The sequence below is a fragment of the Melanerpes formicivorus genome, unplaced genomic scaffold (genome assembly GCF_026170545.1).
Source record: "Melanerpes formicivorus ecotype bairdi unplaced genomic scaffold, bMelFor1.0.p_v2 SCAF_50, whole genome shotgun sequence".
In the NCBI taxonomy this organism is placed as follows: Eukaryota; Metazoa; Chordata; class Aves; order Piciformes; family Picidae; genus Melanerpes; species Melanerpes formicivorus.
Genome location: NW_027142402.1, coordinates 3,998,435 through 4,018,589, shown reverse-complemented (window position 1 = coordinate 4,018,589; position 20,155 = coordinate 3,998,435). Strand labels below are relative to the sequence as shown.

Below are 20,155 nucleotides of genomic sequence, written 5' to 3'. Positions count from 1 at the left end.
AAGTGTGCTCTCACCCAGGGAAGGCCAAGCCAACCTTCATCCTGGCCAAAGGTGATTTTTCAAGCTGGATCTTGTTGTATTTCAGGGCTGTCTCTAGTCGGGACAGAGCCTGGATAGCTCTTGCTGTGTTAAACAAGGGATAGCCCCAAGCTCGCTTAGTGCTGCAGCACTTCAGCACAACACTCTCCTGGGCTTTGCACAGAGGACGTGGTGGTCATCCCCAGGGAGCCATGGGAAACCCCTCCCTGCTGTGCAAAAAGGCCTTGACAACATCATTTACTCTTGAAAAATTGCTCCAGAGCCCCAACCTCTACATCTGTGGCTTCCCACCAGGGTGGGAGAAGAGGTTTTTGTCAGTGCCTCGTGTTTTTGAGCACGCTCTCCTGTGCCTTGGCCAGAGCCCTCGGTTTAACTTCCTGCTGAGTCAGGCTGCTGGGTTTCTTATCCCAAATCCCAAATGGATGGTTTCATGTACTCTAGGCATTTTTCCAAGGCAGTTTGAAACCCAGCCAAGCCCACGGTGGTGGTGGTGTGGGGGGGTGTGTGTGTGCATGTAGCTCTCCCTGACCAGTTTGCAGTTGGGCTGGTTGTCTCCCAGGATGGACAAGCCGAGCTACAGCTGCAGGATGCAGCCACTGCTCCCCAGAATCAGACTGAATGTGCTGATTTTGAGCAGCAGTAAATCACAGAATGCCAGGCTGGAAAGGACCCCAAAGATCATCTGATCCAAGCTTTCTAGGTGATAGTCCAGTTTAAATGAGACAATGGCCCTGCACCCTGTCAAGCACAGTCATAGGGGAATCCACTACTTCCCTTGGAAGATGATTCCAATGTCCAACTGTTCTCATGGGGGACCATTTTCTTCTGGAGTCCAATGGGAATCTCCCCAGCAGTAACTTGTACCCATCACCCCTTGTCTTTTCTGTGGGACTCCTTGTTAAAAGGGACTCTCCATCATCCTGGTAGCCACTTCTAATGTCCTGATCTGTGGTAATAAGGTCTCCTCTAACCTTTCTCAAGGCTGAACAAACCCAGCTCTCTCAGCCTTCCCTCAGATGATCCCATTGGGGGGTTATCTGACCACCAAAACCACACTGGCTTGGCTGAAGGGATGCAGTGCAGAGGACCACATAAACACACATTTGCAGACCCTACTGGATGCAAGATGAGGCTTCCCATTCCCCAGCCCCAAACCCCAGCCCAGCCAGTTTCACCTGCTGCTGCTTGGAGGCGCCCCCCCCTTTTCCAGGCCCAGCATTCAGACGTTCACCTAGGAGACAAGAAGAGCAGAGCAAAGGCGGATGTGCAATGTAGAGATCCATTATGCTTTATTTACATGCTTCACCATCTCTTTTACAAACTAGATTACAATTTAAAATGGAATACACAAGGCAATATCTACTAACACCAAGTGAAGTTAAGCACTGCGTCTCTACTTCGTTTGGAAAGGGGCAGGTTTTGCTCCAAAAACAAACTTTCCCTCCAACCTCTGTGTAGTATAATCCTCCAGGGCAGTTATCTCTCTCTCTCTCTCTTTTTTTTTTTCCCTATTTTTCTTTTTTTTTTACCTCTTTTAAATATAAAATCCTCAGTTAAGACTGCAACATGAGAGTGTCTGCTTTCAAATGAAAGTACAAGATAGCCCAAAAATGATAAGTAGAAACTGTTCAGCTCTTCGGCCATGCATGATAAGGCTGTGGATTTAATATGTCTTCCAACTGACATGGCTTGAAACAAAAATAAAACAGAGAAAACAGTTTTACAGATACTGTATACATTATTATTTATGGTTTTTTTTCCCTAATCATGCAACTTTTTTTGTTTTACCTCCCCCCCTAAAAAAAAGTTCAACATGTGAAGCCAGATGTACAATCCACGGTGGTGGTGGTGGTTTGGTTTTTCTCCCCTCCCCCCCCCCCCCCCCCAAACCCCATAGTAATAAAATGCATCTGGTCCCCCTTGGCATCTGTTGGCAATCCTGAAGGTGTGTGGTTATGCTAGAAACACTGATTGCCAAGCTCAGAGAAACACATCACACCCAAAAGGTAGCTCTTTGAAGTGGTGGCACAGAAACATCTCGCTGGAGTTAAGCAGTGGTCAACTCTCTGATTGTCCTCAAGAGAAAAATTTTGGTACAAAATCGGCTCAAATGGTTTCATCAATTTGCCCCCCCAATACCTATGACTAGGAACTGTGTAAAGGTCGCCTTTTTAGACCTTTTGTTTAGGCCAAGTGCTTTAAATCACTGGTCTGGACCTTTCTCTGGTTTCAGGAGGAAAACTTCTGGGCATATTCAAAAGACCAACTTGTCAAAAGGTAGGCCTCTCAAAATCAGCCTGTGGAGTCTGTATTTTGACACCTAAATAAGTGGCCCTTGAAGTCAGCAAGATTTATTTAGCACTTCTGGAGAGAAGGGCATTTGCTGGGCACCTCAGCAGGTGTAGAAGGTGGTGACCTTCCCCTGGGCCTGGGGGGGATCTGCCATCTCTCCTTATTTCCAGGAGCGATGAGGGCAGCGCAGCTCATCCCCTACAACCACACCGCTGGTGCCTGACACCAGGCACTGCTGTTTGAAAATTTTGGCCCCAAAAGTGAGCAAGAGAAACCAAACCAAACCCTGGAAATGCTCTCCTGGATATTGCTGGCAGGCCAGTGAAGCCTCCCAGCAGCTAATGCTTTGATTTTTGTTCAAACTTCCCTGCCGTTGGCTGTCCCTAAACCAAGTGGGTTTCCTCCACTTTCCGAACAGAGTGGGCCATGATTTCCTCTCTCATTTCCACCAGCAGGAGCCAGCTCTGTCTAGGGGGCTAGGCTGCTGTAGCAGAGCAGGAGCTGCCCCCATTTGGCTGAAGCTCATGGGCCTCCCCTTGCCTTTAGACAAGAACCACATCCACACGGAGGAACAATGCTGGATTTTGGTTGCCTCGGCCGTAGCGTCGAGCTAGGCCTCACTGCTGCTGTCAGTGACCTGTCTGGTGGTCTTTGGGCAGGCATGCCAGCTCTCACCAGTGTGTCACCTGTGCAGGAGCCAAATGCTGCATTCCAGCATGGTGACCACCAAGTGAGCTCTGCTGGTGGCCAGACCTGCAGGGGTGGGGGACAAGCCCAGCTGCAGGGCTGCGGCCTTGAAGGAGCCTCAGGGAAAAGAGTTCTGGCGGGAAGTCCTTCGGCATAGGCTCCCATTTCAGCGTGCACCAGAAGCTGAGAGCTACTGTTACACACTCAGAGGAGGTTGATTAAGCTCTTGACCACTTTTGGAGCTGGACTCAGCAAAGTGACCTCTAGCCTAGATGACCACAGTGCCACACACCAGCACCCTGGGTAGCTGGCTACCAAGAGAGACAGGCAATGAGCATCAGCTAACTCCAATGATGTAAGCAATGAGCCCCCACGCTGCCCAACACACCACCTGGTGTGAGAAGAGAGGAGAAGGTCTCTTGAAAGGCAAATGATTAAACCCTTGGCTGCTTGGAAGAGCCGAGGTGCTCTAGGGCTACACTAACCACAAGTGCACAGAGTCATAACTGCAGGGAGAAACCGAGAAGGACTTTGTCACAAGAGAACAGCGTGGGGGAAACGGGACAGAACAAAACTGCCATCACACTAGGAGCTGCAGTTTCACCAGTATCACCTCAGGGACCTGCAAAGTGAGGAGCAAGGAAGGGCCCACAAATGCCTGTGTGTGTCTGTGTGTGCATGACTGCGCCTGTGCGGAGGCGGCGGCGAGAGGGAGTCACTCCACATTGCATGGGGCGTGGGGCAGGGGGAACTCATGCACTGAGACCTGGGGGGTTTCAAATGCTAGTTTCGTTGGGGTTTTTGTTGTGGGGTTTGTTTGTTTGTTTGTTTGTTTTCTAACATCCATGCATAATGATCCATTTCTGTACATAACAAAATATATTTATATATTTATAATGCATAATGCTTTTATGCAGAGATCAACAGAAAAAAAAACCAAGAAGAAGAACCCAAACCAAACTTCATCTATCGCTTTGGAGAACTCTGTACACCCTGTCCTCTTCACAACCTCTTCACCACCAGTTCCTTATGTACCACTGGTGTCTTCCCCTCTGTTTTGTTTGTTTTTTTTGGGGGTTATCCCACCCTCTTCCCCAGAGACTAAGGAAAAGTAATCAAACTTTCCAGATTATAGAGAGGATCTATACAGCACCATACCTTTTATTCATTATTATTATCATCATTATTATTATTATTATTGTTCATTTTACAAAAGAAGAAGAAGAAGGAAAAGAAAAATCTTAGAAGCAAAATATATAAAACTGCCTTGTCGCTCAGTGTCATTTGTCCTCTTACAACCTATGCTCCTAGGAAAAAGCCAGCTGGATGATGCTGTCACCTTGCCATTCCCTCTCCTGCTGCTTCTGCCACAACAGATCATACATCATGAGGAGGGAAAAAATAAATCAAGGCTATGTCCAAAACAACAACAACAACAACAAAAGGATCACTGATGCAGTATCACACCCTGCAACGACCTGTGCCTCAGCACCCAGCCTTGCCACTGCGAGTCACCTGCCAATGGCCTGCCTCTACACACAACTTTTCTGCCAAGTGGCATGTTTCCCTTATTTTACACTTTTTCAAACACATCTTTACAGGTGGCTATGCTCAACTTGTCTGGCACCTCAGCTTCTAACTCCTCAGCCTGGGTGCACGTGCAGGCAGCGGCGCCCGCGGTCAGGCCATCCTCACCAGCCCAAGAGGCCTTGGCTTCTTTTGCAACCAACCCTGATTTGACACTCATGGAAAGCAGGGGTGTACCATTCAATTTAAGGAAAGGACTTCTAAAGAAAGCAGCAAACCAACCCAACAAACAAAGAGACCACACACATCACCTCTCTCTGGAATTCAGCCAGTCAGTCGGCCGTGGAATCAGAAAACCCTGATGTCTGAGCAGTGTTGGGTTATGATCCTTGCAGAAAACCCTGATGTCTGAGCAGTGTTGGGTTATGATCCCTTCAGAAAACCCTGATGTCTGAGCAGTGTTGGGTTATGATCCCTTCAGAAAACCCTGATGTCTGAGCAGTGTTGGGTTATGATCCTTGCAGAAAACCCTGATGTCTGAGCAGTGTTGGGTTATGATCCTTGCAGAAAACCCTGATGTCTGAGCAGTGTTGGGTTATGATCATTTCCTTACACATGCACAGCACTTCAGATTTCCCAGGGAGAGAAAGCAACACAAAAGAAAAGAAAAAAAGATCTAAGAAAATCAAACTGGAGGTTATTAAGAGGGGAGGGTGGGCAGACAGGGGGGAAAAAAACCTCCAAGAAGAAAAGCCAACTTAAAACATCCTATAAACCATTAACATATTGAAACACCACATACTCATTGACAAGTAACTGCTGTAAAGGCTACACAGTGCGTTCTCAACAGGATGGTGCTGAACATTGTCTCCACAGCAGGTGCTTGACCATCCCAGAAATGATTTTGCATACTTCAGAAATAGTCCAAATCCCAACTTAAAAAAAAAACAAAACAGAAAGAAACAAAAAAAGAAAGAAAGGAAAAAAAAAGAAAGGGAGAAAGCAAGCAAAAAGGAGAATCTTCACTCCAGAAGAGGCCTATTAACAGTCTGCTTCATTAGGAAAATAATGCAGGGTTCACGAAGGTCGTAAGCTGTAAACAGTATCACTGTCCACTTGCTGACAGCAGATTTGGCAAAGGGTTCTCTCTCTCTATCTCTCTCTTCTCTCTTTGTGTCAGTTTGAGGGCCTGCAGAGGAGGAGAAGGAAAAAACAGTGAAACTGCTGCATGTAGTAAAAAAAACACACACACACCTTCCCCACTCCCCCCCAACAAAAAAGGCAACCAAGCAAACCTCCAAACCCAACTGACAAGACATTTGGTTTGCCCTCAGAAACTTCCAACTTAGAGTGTGCAGTAAGTTGCACCATGGCCCTGCCTGAAAATGCTTCTCCTTTCCAAGGACTGAGTGTGTTTCTTTGCTGTCTGAGCTGCTCCCAAGCAGGAAATAAAGAACCTTCTCTCCACAGAGAAGCAATGGCCAGGTCTGATTTACAGAACCCCAGTGCGTGGTCTGTTTGCTGCTCGTATTTCCAGGTGAAGCACCGAAGTGCCCTTCAGCTTTTCTCCATTTCTCATCATCAGCCTTTCTCAGCCCCACCAAAAGGCTGAACAAACCATCTGGCAGTGTTTGCCATCAGCCACCACCCTGTAAGGACAGCTGAAGGAGGCTGCTCAAGAGAAGCAGCATGGAGCCAAGAATTTTGGTTTGGCCTTCAGAGCTCTCCCTATTTCTGCTCATACCACACACTGTCCACAGACAGGGTCCACCAAGCTTTGCAAATGGAATTTGGGTCCAGCTTGTTCTGTAGCCAGGAAACTTGTCTGCAGAGGGAAAGACACTAGAAAGACACTGGGTGGAGCATGGAGATGACTATTAAGGGATGCAGTAAGCAGGCAAACCACTTAAACCAGAGGAACAGTTCAGCAAGCACATTTGAACATTCCCATGGAATCTCTCACACCTTCAGGAAGCCCAGCTGGTAGCCACCTGTGGTGCTGGGCATGCAACTTCTGGCTCTGAAATGGCTTCTGAAACCAGGGCTCAGTCCCCCACACCACGCTTACAACTTGTTGAGGATTTCCTCTGAGCTGAATGCTGGCCTTTGGAGGTCCCTTCCAACCCAGACTATTCTATGGCTCTACAACTGCTGATTCTGTATTTTTTTAATGTAGTGCCAAGAAGAAAGGGACACTTGCTGATCCCAAAAAGCCATTTGAGTTAACTGCAGTAATGTCTTTTCTCTCTCAAAAGACCCTTGGGATCAAGGCATCCTCAAGAGAACCGGTGGGTTTAGGGGGACCGCTGGATTAATGCGAACCAAAGGAGATCACTCAAAGGCTGTCACGAGATGACTCTCCATCACCATCCCTCTCTCCTTCCTAAGGTGCCAGGCAGTGATCCTATGCTAACATTTTATTAAAATGACCTATTCTGATAATGCTCAATGATTGATGGGAATTTAATCATTCTGTCTCCTGGTTATTAGAGCAATGGCGTGACAGCTGCTCCCTGCGCCATTAGGGAAGAACTTCATTCAGCACAGCTTAGGGAGCAGACAGATTGCATGTTTCACCCAAACAAAATTTGGCTTTAGCCTCAATTATGTGGAGGGGTTTGGGGGTAGACTGTGTGGTGAATAAAGGGATTTCCTACTGGATCAACATATTGATTTCTTCATTTTCAAAGGGCAAATTACCGCTAGCCGTTCGTTACTGTGCCTGCCTGGCAACGACTCCGTTTGCTGCGGCCTGATGGCCCTAACAAGGTCAGCAGAAGATACCCAGAGACAGGGCTGGTAGCCCCCAGTAAAACCTAGCTAGTGGCTTGCATGCATCTCAAACTTTCCTCTGCTTCTCCTTAAAGCCTTGACATGAGGGAGGGCTGGAAAGGGTGACTTCCCAAAGCACCATCTGGGGCTGGGGTCCCACACTGAGGCAGCCTGGGCTCTTGTGCAGCTGCCACTTGCACTGAGCAGGGGCTTAACTTTGGCACATGTGGGAAGTCTTGCTCACTTTGAATGGAGATACTAAGAGTAAATGAGTACAGAAACTCTCCATGAATGTAACACTGACATTAAAAGTGCATGCAAAGTATTACACTGTGAGACAAAGGGGCAAGAGAAAAGAGTGGAGGGTAGGTGACAATGAGCATCCCTGTGGGAGTGGCACTGCCTGCTATTTTCCTCTGGAGGACACCCATCCTTCAGGCAGTGACAATATTTAGGAGACAGACACACAGCTGAGGTGAAATTTGCTCACAGCAGACCCAAACCCTGCTCCACTCTCACAGCTCTGTTTACATGGATTTTGCAAACAGATTAAAAATTGAAACAAAGCAGACCAAGGTCTTAACCCTCAAATGATCCCACTGAAGTCCTTAAGGCCCACATTGCTCCCTTTGTGTCTTGCCACAGAAAGCCTCAGCGTTATGCCTGAGTTAGCAGCCTGCTGCTTCACAGCAATGCAAACTACCTCAGGCAGGGAAGCAAGAACTCCAGTTCTTCCTCAGCCACAACTCCCCAGTGTTCCTTTCTTCCTGCCCTCAAACACCTCCAGCTGCATCCTGGAGATGAGGTGCCCTTTTTTCTCTGCCCTCCCATCCTCTACCTTGCTACTGACCAGTTACAGATGCTGCTCTTGCTTCACTCTGTAGCCAAGCTGTTGGCTGTAATTTCCCTCCAGCAACATTTCCTCACCTCTGTCTCACATCATTCCACCACCTAACTGGAAGGCTGTCTCCCCAGCCCCACGCCAGCTGTCAGAGCAGCTCTGAAGGATCACGTGCTGCCTGTTGCTTTCTCCCTTTGATTCCCAATAGTGCCAGTTATGGAGCATGGGAAAGTTCTTCAGAAGAGAAAGGTGATGCAGGAATGCTCCCCTGAGGCACAGATAACGTACTGGTGGTGAGTTTATCAGTGAGCAAACATAACAATCACCACATGCAGTTTTCTTTTTAAAAGAGAAGCTGTGTGCTCCTTTATGGCATGAGACACCACACCACCAGCACACAGCTCCTCTGTAAGGAAGCCTACCAAGGACCTCTTGATTTGGCTGGAAGGCTTCTGGAGTGGATTACATCTTGCAGAGTCTCCCCACACAGAGGTCTGTAAAACAAGTGTTTTCCCTGGGTACCACTCTCCAACTACTCCCCAGGGAGAGGAAATCCCTGTAACTAACTTGTACTGTCCAGAGACTTGGGATGGAAACATCTTCAAGGAGACTTGCATCCCTTGGTGACAGATGTGTGCCCTTTCTGGTCCCTCTGCCCCTTGCTTTGTCATCACCATCACAGCTGCTGATAAATTTTATCCTTGCTTTTTTTGTTCAGTGGCCCGAGGAGCAGGGTGCAAATCCCACCAGGTATGGGTGACACTGCCAGCAGTTGAGAGGTGTCAGCTTGGGTGTTCAATACAGCACCTTTTAGGCAGGGTGTTGCTGGATTAGAGGAAGAAAGCCCAAAATGCTTGCAACATACATCTTCAGCTAGGGGTAAAATACATTGCCTGGAATAATGGTGCTCTCTTTAGGCACAAGGGAGAACAGGGAAGGAGACCTCTGCTGCAGATCAGAGAAGGAAGCATAACTACTGCACCTCTGCATGACCAGAGAAGGCCTTTGCTGGCACTTCTGAATCTGAAAAATAAGAGCCACTTGTTAAAGGTATCTGCATGGCTGGAAAGATCCTGAGTTCTGGCTTTGCAGTGCTATGGAAACGTGCTACGGACTCTCTAGTCTGAATGTCTTCACAGAGAGTTTCTTTTTCTCTGCCAGGTACCAAGCCTAATTTAAAAACATCCTCCTTGCTAAGGAGGCCTCTCATTTTCCTCTGCAGCAAGTTGAAAATAACTGGGCACACAAAAGGATTTGCACCATGTTGACATAAGGCAGAACATCCTCTGCCGTGACTCACAAGTGGCAGAGAAAGCAAAAGAGGGAAGGTCCTTCCTCACACCCAGGTATTGACTGCATCTGTATGAAATGAACTACCTGTGAAAGCCAGGAGAAGCAGGCAGTACAAGTGCAGTGGGCAAGGTATTCAGCTGAGCTGTGAAGTGGATAAATGCAAGCCATGCCCCACGGCATCACCTGGGAAAGTGCCTTTTTGCCTGGAGTCATTGCAGGCGGCCGTGGCTACGCAGCAGCCTCCCTTAGCAGGGCTGCATCTCTGTCCCACTGCTGCTCAGCAGATGCCTGCTCCACCAGGCTGCAGCAACTGCCACCCCCTGTGGTAATCTGAGTGGAAAAGCTGATTAAACAGCCCCCACAGGCAGGTTCCCACCACCAGCCACAGGTACCCCATTTAATGGGGTCAGCGTCCCCTCGCACCCTCTGGGGCTGGGTCAGGGCACTGATGGGAGCACCCTGCTGAAGACTCTCTGGTGGAGTGCCACTGCACGAGTGTCCTTCATCAGCCTCCCTGCCCAGGCCGGGAGAGGCAGGCTGGCCGATTCCATGCGGTGCTGCTCAGATCCCTGCGCTCCTGCTGCCGGCGCTGACGCTGCTGCTCGGCTGCCAGCAGCACAGGGCTGAAACCTCTCTGGCTGCCAGAGCCTCACCTCGGCTGAGCGCTGGATTGCTCTGAGAAAAGATCTCAGCCTTATCTCAGCCTTTTCTCAGCTGCATGACGCTCTGTTTCTAAAATGATCTCCTATTACGCGCTCCCTCAGGAAAACACGTTCGTAGGGAGGGTATTCAAGAGTCTGGCTTGAAAGAGGGGGGTGGGGAAAAGAAGGGAAAAGAAAAACCACCTGTAAGCATCCCAGCGAGCATGTCTGGGGACCAGCACTGATCTGCAGCTCTAAACAATCATTACAGCTCATTCACATGAAAAAGACGATTTGTGAAGACTCATTCTGTAATAAAACCTTTTGTGCTGCTGATCCAGGAAGGAAAGCACTGGGGAGACCAGTTGATGCAGGCTGTTCTAAAAATATCAGTTTGTGCTGTCATCTGGTGAGAGTATGTCATCCTGTAATCTTGGCATCTGCAGGGACAGCAAGTTTCTGCCTAATTATTGCTGCTGAATCACATGACAAAGCAGGAGGTACTAAAAACCAGATCTATATAAAACACCCAACAGGAGAACACCCAAGCCGCAGGATCACGCCGCTGGCCTGGCTTCAGCTTGCTCTATGATCACAACACGAGCCTGCCAAGGCAGTCCTGGGCTTTACAGATCTTTTTCCTGGGTCAATAAACCCCCAAACATAAACTCAGATTAAAAAAACAGAAACAAACCCAAACCAACCCCACAACAAGCCAGCACAATCAAAAAGCCCTGCTCCCAGAAGGAGTGATTCATTGTTTGTGCCTTAGCTCCTGCTGCCTCCACGCACCAAAAGACACAGCAGCTCTGCAAGCACAGGACTGGCTCCCGTGTGCAAGGGGCTTGGAGGGGCACTGAGGCCAGTGGGATCTCATCAGGAGCAGCCCTAGCTGCCTTTGCCCAGCTTTCCCCTCCCACCCTCCCCAGCAGCTATAAGCACCGAGTTTGCTCCTGTGCCCCTGGTGTGTGCCAGGGTAACAATGACCCTGGTCAGGGCAGGTCCTTCTTGGAGCTAATGGGAAGACTGTTCCTGGTGAAATACATTTTCTATGTAGGTATTTTTGTTCAAAGACTAAACTTGGTGTGTGTGATATTTAGGTAGTCACAAAACCACCTTTCAAAACTTGGGCTGGCTGAAACAACACTCAAATGCTAGCTCACCACCACCTTAACCACTAACCTGTTAGAATGGAGCAGAAGAATTTGCTGCTCCTCAGTTTCCTTTACATTCTTTACAGGCAGCCAGCTCCACCTTGGCTCCCTGTAAGAAACCTGCTAGCCCTACCCCAAAGATCTCACTCTTGAAAGAGAGGAGGAAGCATGGCCATGGTCCTGAGGCAGTCAAGTGTCCTCAGGCAAGAGGTCCACTGATTTTGCTTTCCACATTTCAGCTTTAATGATCAGCAAACAAGGTTTCTGGTAAAGAGTACAAATCATCTTCCTTGTGGCATATTGTCCAGAGGTCCCTGATTTGAAACTCCATCCAAATGGAGATCTTTTCACTAACTACTTCAGCTTTTAAGATGGTGTTGTAGCGAATAATGAGTCATCCTGAGAACTGTGCACGAGTCTTTGGTATGAATTTCACCCAGGAACGGGCTGAACACCAAGTAACAAATAGGCAACTTGTCCAAACTGAGATGGGCTAAGGAAATACCAGCAGGCTGTCAGGATGCTTTTATCAGAGATGTTAATCACTACATTGGGTGAACATAAAAGTGGCACTGCTGCTAGCAGCTTGTGCACTCTACTGCTGCAGTAAGACAATGTGGGACCTGTATGGTGCTAAGGCAAAATGAGTGACTTCAATTGATCTATGAAGTATTTCACTTGCCCTTTTTGAACAAGTACAACTCCTCTACAGAGGCTGTTAAACATCACACTGAAACCCCTCTCAGAAGATATGAGCAGGTGAATCTTTCAGATGGTGAAACCAGCTCACGAAGTTCCTGCCTTGCTTGTGCTGAGCAATCCTCCACCCCTGTCCAAGCCCTGCCAGCACCCCTGCCTGTGCAGCACCAGATCACTGAAACAACAACTTGGACAGTTTTTGATGCCTGAAGAAATGTTTGCCAAACTGGTAGCTGATCACCAGCTCCCCTCGCCTTCCCAAACAGTCTGCCCTGCCAATCTGTTTGGGACTACTCTTGGGTGAATTCTACGTCCCTTGGGACTCACCAGCTGATAAGGACCACAGAACAAAGTGCAGAGTTGTGGGAAGCCCAGGCTGAGAGAAGACCTACCAATTTCAAAATGAAAGGTGTTCTAGAGACAGGCAAGGGAATAGTGATGTCTTTATTTATTGATAAATAAGATGAAAAACCAAGGTGATGATTATCTGAGTGGGTGGAGAGCATATCCAGTGCTCTTGGGAAGCAGGCAGAGAGAGAGGAACAGAGGCTCGAGCCAGCTTAAGAGGGGAAAATTACGGCTGAGTGAATAAAGCATGAGGAAAGTATATTGATTTTCTCTTCCTTCTTGTAAGGGAAGAAAAGGAAAACAACCCAAATTTCATTTATATGCCTCAATGAGGGCCCTCTGAAAGCCTGGGCATGGCCAGCCCCATGGGCACAAGGCCAGCACGGTGGGACCAGGCTCACTGCAGCAACCACGCACAGCAAACGTGAGCACAGCCACTAAACTCGAGGTGGTGGCATCTCCTGCACGTGTTTTTTACTTCCCCTATGAAGAAACTGTAGTTGATTTTCTTCTAAAGTAAACCCCTCTCTATAGCTAGAGTATGTATAAAATAAATACATCTGTATTTAGCTTCTTTTCTTCCCCAAAACTGACTGCAACGTTTCTCTTCTGTTTCATAAGCAAACACAGCACTCACGATTCCCAGGTATGCCAACAATCCATTGTACCTGCTTCTGCCTGCCTACCAAACACATCTGGCCACCCTTGTGAAGCAGATGTAACATGAGTGAGCTCCAGGCTGCTCTGCTGAAAGCATTCCCCAGTCCTCAAGCCTGTAAAGATTGATTCCTGGGATCATGAACACCGCGGAGAGAAGATCTTCATTCAAGGGTCCCTACTGCTACAGCGAAGCGGAGAAGTGACCGAGAAAGCGATTCAGAATGATTGCAGCTGATGTCACACGAGGTGATCCCATCGAAACAGGAGATGCTCTCAGGGAGGCAAACTCTCAAACAGAGCTGCTTAACAGCTGAGGAAGGGTGCATGATGAACCAGCTCAGCAGAAATCATCTGCACTTGCACCTGATACCGGAGGCACCCCGCAGCAGCCGGTCCACTTGTCAGGGAGAGAGAAAGAGGCTTCCACAGATGACTGGACAGTAATCTGCTGAGGAGAGCTGTCTCGTTAATAAATCTCTGCTCTGCAGTGAGGCTCTGCTCACACAGATGTGTCAGTTCCTTTACTTGGAGGGCGCAGCCTGAAAGAGATCACGGCAGCTGCACTTGCTGTCAATGGCACAGGCTGGGGGGAAGAGACAGTGGCAGGCGGTGGTGAGGAAGTGGTGTGCTGGGGTGTACCTCCTCCATGCAAGTCACCCTGTGGGCAGCTTCTTACCTACACTCAGCAAAAGAAGCTACCAAAGCAGGAAGCTGCTCTATTTGTCAAGCCAAGCTGTCAAGAACATCTATTTTTTTAGGCCCCATTGGACTGCTGGACACTTTGCAGTGATGAAGGAACCTACAGCTTTTCTTTCTTACCTCATGGAAAAAGGGGTTCTAAATCCAAACATCTCATGCACCTGCAGCAAGTGTGACCTCCTGCAAGTTTTTGCTTCCTGGTTCATGAGTCAATTCCTCTTTTTCCTCTTTCCTAAATTGTCCAGCACTAGAACTGAAGAAAACTAGCTGTGGCCCTGGCCTTGCTAAGCTGCTGCCTCGTGCACCATCAGCAGGACATGGTGTCCTCTACAGCCCACCTCTACTGCCCATCTCCCAGTTGTGCACTGCACTGCTGTCCCTTTGAGGGAGAAGACATCAAAGAACCAGAGGAAATCCTCCTACCAACAGCAAAAGGACTGTGTAAAGCCCAACTGCTCCACCAGAGCAAGGAAGCTGGAGGGAGGACTCCTGCGCACTCCTGTTCTCCCTCACAGGCAGCTGATCACAGCACAGAGCTCCTCTGCTACTCCATACACACAGGAAGGCATTCAGTGGGCTCACCACTGGTGCTCACCCACCACAAAGCTCCCCCCTTGAACATCTAACTGTGAAACAGAGAATGAAAACTCAATTAAAGATGAAAGGGGCAAATTATGCACCGTAAAGTCAAACGACACCAACTCCTCCTTTCCATCCTGCCTCTAGAAAATAAGGAAGCTGGAAGTTCAGCTACAAACTGAATGAATTCTTTGTCTAACCTCACCCCTGGGATACCTACACACTACTCTTTAGTTTATAGAACACTTTCAATAATTTATAGCTAACCTTTTCTCCTAATATATTTTGAAATCTGCTCCCTTACACTGATAAATAAACAAAGCAGAAAGGGCAACTTCGTGTGGCAGCTGCTCCATGAGTCACGGTGAGTATGGGCATGTGAGCAGGCAGAGGTATGGGCAGGAGCCTGCACAATCACAAAAGGGTGACAGAAACAACGTCTGAAAGTTCAGATACCCCTAGCTGTGGAAAATAAGCAATGGGGGGAAAAAAAACTCCACACAAATATAGAAGAAAAATAATGATCTGAAGAGGCTAAGATCTGAGAAGCACCTATGTCAGAACCCAAACCTCACAGATCTTCTCCTGATGGAGTCCAAAAGGAAATGATACCCAGCCCAGTCCTGGGAGGGGGACACACCAATAATTTGTGCATATGTAAAACGCTAAACCCAGGGCATTCCAGGGACCAGGCTCACCCTTGCCATTTCAATCTATAATTCCCCCATTTGCCAAGAACTACAACGTTTAAAAGCCCAAACAGCTTTGCTAGGGCTGCTGCACCACAGCAGCAGCACAACTCTAACTCAGAATCATAGAATGGTCTGGGTTGGAGGGGACCTCCAAAGGCCATTTAGTCCAACTCCCTCTGCAGCAAACAGAGGCATCCTCATAGTTTCAACTAGATTCAGTCCTTATCTGTCCCATACAACCTGATCTTGGAAAGATGCTCATCCTCCTCCTCCCCTGCAGTGACACTGCTCCGCTGAGTGCAAAGCCCCTTGCCCCCCTCCCCACGAAACACAGCTTGGCTACACCAGGCATGGGCTGCAGAGAAGAATCCATCTGTTGCAACTTCAAAGACGACGAGTCGGAGCTCTGTGATTCCTAAACCCCACAAATATTCCACCTTGGGTTGCCTGATCTGTCATTAACATTTCTCATGCCTAAATTAAGAAGGATGCAAAGCATCAGATGTGTGCTGACAGCGTTGCAGCTGAACAGCTTTTATAGCCCAGCCTCATCTCCCTCCACACCTCCCAATGTTTCTTGGTTGTGCCTGTTGCATACCAACACACAGCAAAGCAAATGAATATTAGCAGTGTGCACTGACTGTAAAGGGTTTGGTGCAAGCTCCAAAGAAACAAACCTAAAGCACCAATCATTTTACCACATCTATGGGGCACTGACCTGTTTGCCCATTTTCCCCTGTTCTCAAAGGTCCTTCAGCCTGGTACCCAACTCTGTGATGAAGCCTGTTTAGCACCAGTGAAGTTCCCCACATTCAGACTGACAACGTTCTGAGCTGAGATGAGGGAATCAAAGTTAAAATCCAGCCCATCTGCATCCATGAGTTCACTGCGGATAATGGACTCCATGTCACACTCCAGGCTCCCATTGAAAATATCCAGGTCCAAGTCACTTGGGAATTTCTCGTGTCCCATGACCGGGAGGTTGACGCTAGAGGAGTACAAAGAGGAGCCTGAGAGCGGGTCAGAAAGCGTTTGCATAGACTGACTGACAGCTGACTGCTGATGTTTGGTGGATCCCAAGCTGCTGGAGTCACTCAAGCCTATGTTACTGATGGAACTGGACAAGGCACGGCTGCCACTAAGAGAGGAGTTGTGGGACTGGTGCTGGTGATGGGGCAGGCTCTGACTGATCAGACCCCCCTGGTCGGACTGGGCGGCGAAGGACATCATGGGGTCGCTGCGGAGCATTATATTCCTGCGGGAGTTCTGGGCGGACACAGCCGTGCTGGCCTGCGACATGAGCGGGTCAGACTGCGTCATCATGACGTCGCTGTGACTGAGTGCATCGGAGGCGAGGAGATCCTGCAGCGTCTGGTTGTTGTAATGAGAGATGGAAGAGAAGGTGGCCTGCTTGTTCTCCTGGATGGTCTGCATGGGCGACTGCCGGAGGGAGTTCAGCGACGAGGGCCCAAACACTGCATTGTTGAAGCTACTCGACGGGGAGCCCAGCCCTGAGCCCTTGGAGCCGTAAGGAAAGCTGGAGCTTCTCTGCATCATCCCTGCAGTGGGCGACTGCTGGGAGGGAGGGAGTGTTATATTGTCCAAGAGATCATCCATAAGGTTATCTGTCAGTCCATCGTTCAGATTCATTGTCCCAGCCATATCAGTCAACCTAGGCAACTCCACAGTACACGGTTTGTTTACCGAGGGGGACAAACTCGATGGACTGCTGTAGAGCATGGGAGAGAGCGGAGCATCATCGTCTTGAACGTCATCGAGCTCGGTGCTGGCCAGAATGGGAGACAGGCGGCCGCTGATGGTGCTGGCGTTGGAATTCGTCCGGGAGCGGAAGTCTGTCCACGCATCCAGCTCGTCGCTGCTGCGGGAGGTAGGACTCCCTGGCCACTTGGAGAGCTGGGAGGGGCTGTCCTCGCTCGTCTCCTGGGCAGTCTGCAGGGCTGCCTTTTTCTTAGCCGCCCGCCCTCTGCTCTTGGTGTACTTGTTGCTGTTGTCCATGGACACCGCGCGCCTCCGGGGCGCCTTGCCGCCTTTCCCCCCGTCCGGATTGATCATCCACCAAGAGCTCTTCCCAGTGCCTTCGTTCTGCACCCTGACGAATCGGCTGTGGAGGGACAAGTTGTGCCGGATGGAATTCTGCAGGAAAGGAAGCAGAGCATAAGGTCAGGACCAGCACCTCCCTTCTCCTACCCAAACCCCAGCCATCGCACATGAAAACAGCAAGATGAACGCCAGCACTGGGCCCTCCTGCACATCACCACGGGCTTCTCAGGTGGTGGAGATGGGAGGGCTGGAGTGTGGCTGCAGTAAAACGAGCCCCACGCTTGCACTAGTTGGGCATTCTTGGTACCCAGCTCTGCATCCCCCAAAGCTGCACCCTCAGGAAAGGAGCCTGACAGCTCCATTCCTGCTGGCAAGCAGCTGGATGTTTCTCTCTTACTTCTGACTCAGGACAAACCTGCTACACTATCAGCAATCTTGCAATCAGTTCCTTGGAATAAAAACTGCAAAGGCACTGCAAAAATCTGCCTGGAGGGATAGTCGCACTCAGAGCAACATCTGCAAATGTATTTTTAATTCTTCACGGACATGTGTGTTGTGTGTTTGTTACAGTAGCTCTTGAGAAAACAGCGAGCGCTGTGGCTTCTCTCCCACAGGCACCGTGCATGACTAAGCTGTGCTTTCTTGATTAGAGGCACCAGAATGATGCCCATATTGCAGTAACTGGCCAGCTGTCCCCTCACTGTAGTACCCTTACAGCCTTTAAAACACGGTGTGAAGAAGTACATGACCAAGTCCCCGTCCCTGTAAGCTGCTAGGGACAGAGTTGTGTAAAGCTGCTGCTCACAGTCCCGTACCCAGTGCTGTTCAGGATGCTGCAAGACACAGCACTTCCACTGTGCACTGTCTGCTCCTGCTTGTTACCCCCCTGCACTAGTCATAGTATCATAGTATCAGTCAGGATTGGAAGGGACCACAAGGATCATCTAGTTCCAACCCCCCTGCCATAGGCAGGGACACCCCACACTAGATCAGCCTGGCCAGAGCCTCATCCAGCCTGGGCTTAAACACCTCTAGGGATGGGGCCTCGACCACCTCCCTGGACAACCCATTCCAGGGTGTCACCACTCTCATGGGGAAGAACTTCCTCCTCACATCCAGCCTGAATCTCCCCACCTCCAGCTTCATCCCATTCCCCCTAGTCCTATCACTACCTGAGATCCTGAGAAGTTCCTCCCCAGCCTTCTTGTAGGCCCCCTTCAGATACTGGAAGGCCACAATTAACATTCTTCCTGACAGGTCCCTATTTTGTACCCCAAAACCCCTGCCGTGGCTGTGGTGCACAGCAAAAGCCCTTCCCAGCCAAAAGAGAAAACTCTGGCCACCAAGTGCAACAGGAAGAGGTAACTGCAGTTAAAGCTTCAAGGCTAAGCATCTATTGTCCAAAACCCACATTGTCTCAAATTGGTGAGAATCACCTCAGAAAGGCCAAGCGAAGCAGCCCACAGCACCCCTCGTGAGACGCCTACAGATGAACATCCCACTCCATGCATCCTGCTGATCTTGGACTTAAAATACTGCTCAAAAAAAGAAGGAAGCAAGTAGTATCTGCTAGTGAGAATGCTTCCACCTTTGGTTGGTTGGGTTTGGGGTTATTTTTTGGTGGAGCTGTCCCACATTCCTTTGGCAGAATAGCCGTGTTACTCCGCTGGGTTAAAGATGGTCAGGTTAAAAGAGCTGCAGGAGCTCTTCCCTCTCAGATTTTACCAATTGCCAGCTTGTATCCATGAAGAGGATCAAATCATATTTATTCTACCAGCATGCTTTAGAAAACACAAAGTCAACAGGACCATAGCATAATCAACCCATCCAGGATAAGTGTCCTTCATTTACAAAGCACTGAAGACATCCCAGATTTAAATGGGGGGAAAAAAAGGAATCAGTCAACAAATCATTCACAAGCATCTCGACACTCACATGCTCAGGAGAAATGGGTGTTTGACATAAGTGAACTGGAGACACATCTGATGGAGGAAGAAATGCAACCCAGCTTTTTAAACCCAATTTCCCAGTACAAAACAAATGCCTTTCCCCCCTTGTGAGGTGGTGTGGGTTTTGTCAGACAGCAGAATGGAGAGCACGGCTGAAGTTGTCACAGGCAGACAGCAGATGCAGTTGTGATTATCACTTAATGAGAAGAGAAATCATAGGGACCAGGGTTCAAAACAGCAACTGCTGTGTTTGAAACAATTTGCACAGAACAGCAGACCAGACCCAAAGGCAGCACGGCCAGCAGATGGAGAGAGGTGATGCGGCCACTCTGCTCTGAGACCTCACCTGCAGTGCTGTGTCCAGCTCTGCAGCCCTCAACACAGGAAGGACATGGACCTGATGGAGAGGGTCCAGAGGAAGGCCATGAAAATGACCATTGGGCTGGAGCAGCTCTGCTGTGAGGACAGGCTGAGGGAGCTGGGGGTATTCAGTCTGGAGAAGAGAAGGCTCCAGGCAAATCTAACAGCAGCCTGCCAGTACCTGAAGGGGGCAGAGGGACTGTTTGCAAAGGCCTGCAGTGATAGGACAAGGGACAATGGTGTGAAATTAGAGAAGAGCAGATTTAGATTGGATGTTAGGATCAAGTTCTATACCATGAGGCAGGTGGAACACTGCAACAGGTTGCCAAGGGAGATGGTTGATGCCCCATACCTGGAGATCTTCAAGGTGAGGCTGGAGAAGGCTCTGAGCAACCAGATCTAGTGAAGGATGTCCCTGCTCACTATGAGGGGGTTGGACTGGGTGACCACTGGAGTCCCCTTCCAACCCAAACCATTCTGTGGCTGAGAAGGTCAGTGTGACCCAAAGGTCAGTGCCTCTGCTACACCCTTGTCCATTTCTAAGGGACTATCATGCCATGGAAATATGCTGGATTGAGCTGCAGCACAACAGCTCTTCAGCCTAAGGAAGGGAAGAGCTTTTTCTTACTTCACTGATGACATTTTAACAATATTTTGAGTCTGGCAACGGTCTGTGTTTAACTTCCAATAACTAGGCACTACTGCTCACATCCCCAGGTTTCTCCCAACTGCCTGAAGAACTGCTGCACTCTTTGGAAAACAACCTTTGTTGCTGTTCCAGCTCACACTGCATCAGTGCAGGCAGCTCTCACGTCCATCCCCTGGGACTTTCACGGACAACTACCGGTATGGGGGGGTCTCT

At 49.1% G+C, this 20,155-nt stretch overlaps 1 protein-coding gene across 3 annotated transcripts in view; it reads right to left on the bottom strand.

Annotated features, from left to right (window-relative positions):
• Window positions 1-1,304: 1,304 nt before the first annotated feature.
• The window catches only part of FOXO3 (forkhead box O3), a 97,827-nt gene continuing 78,976 nt past the window's right edge, over window positions 1,305-20,155 (bottom strand). For 2 of the 3 annotated variants that reach the window (XM_068160489.1, XM_068160491.1), the window contains exons 2-3: window positions 15,642-17,077; window positions 1,305-5,734 (exon numbers count right to left, since the gene is read on the bottom strand). In XM_068160489.1, coding sequence (XP_068016590.1) covers window positions 15,677-17,077 — 1,401 coding nt within the window. In that variant the 3' untranslated portion in view covers window positions 1,305-5,734; window positions 15,642-15,676. Of the gene's footprint in view, window positions 5,735-11,060; window positions 13,493-15,641; window positions 17,078-20,155 lie in introns of those variants that run through there. The other variant, XM_068160490.1, reaches the window with a different exon arrangement.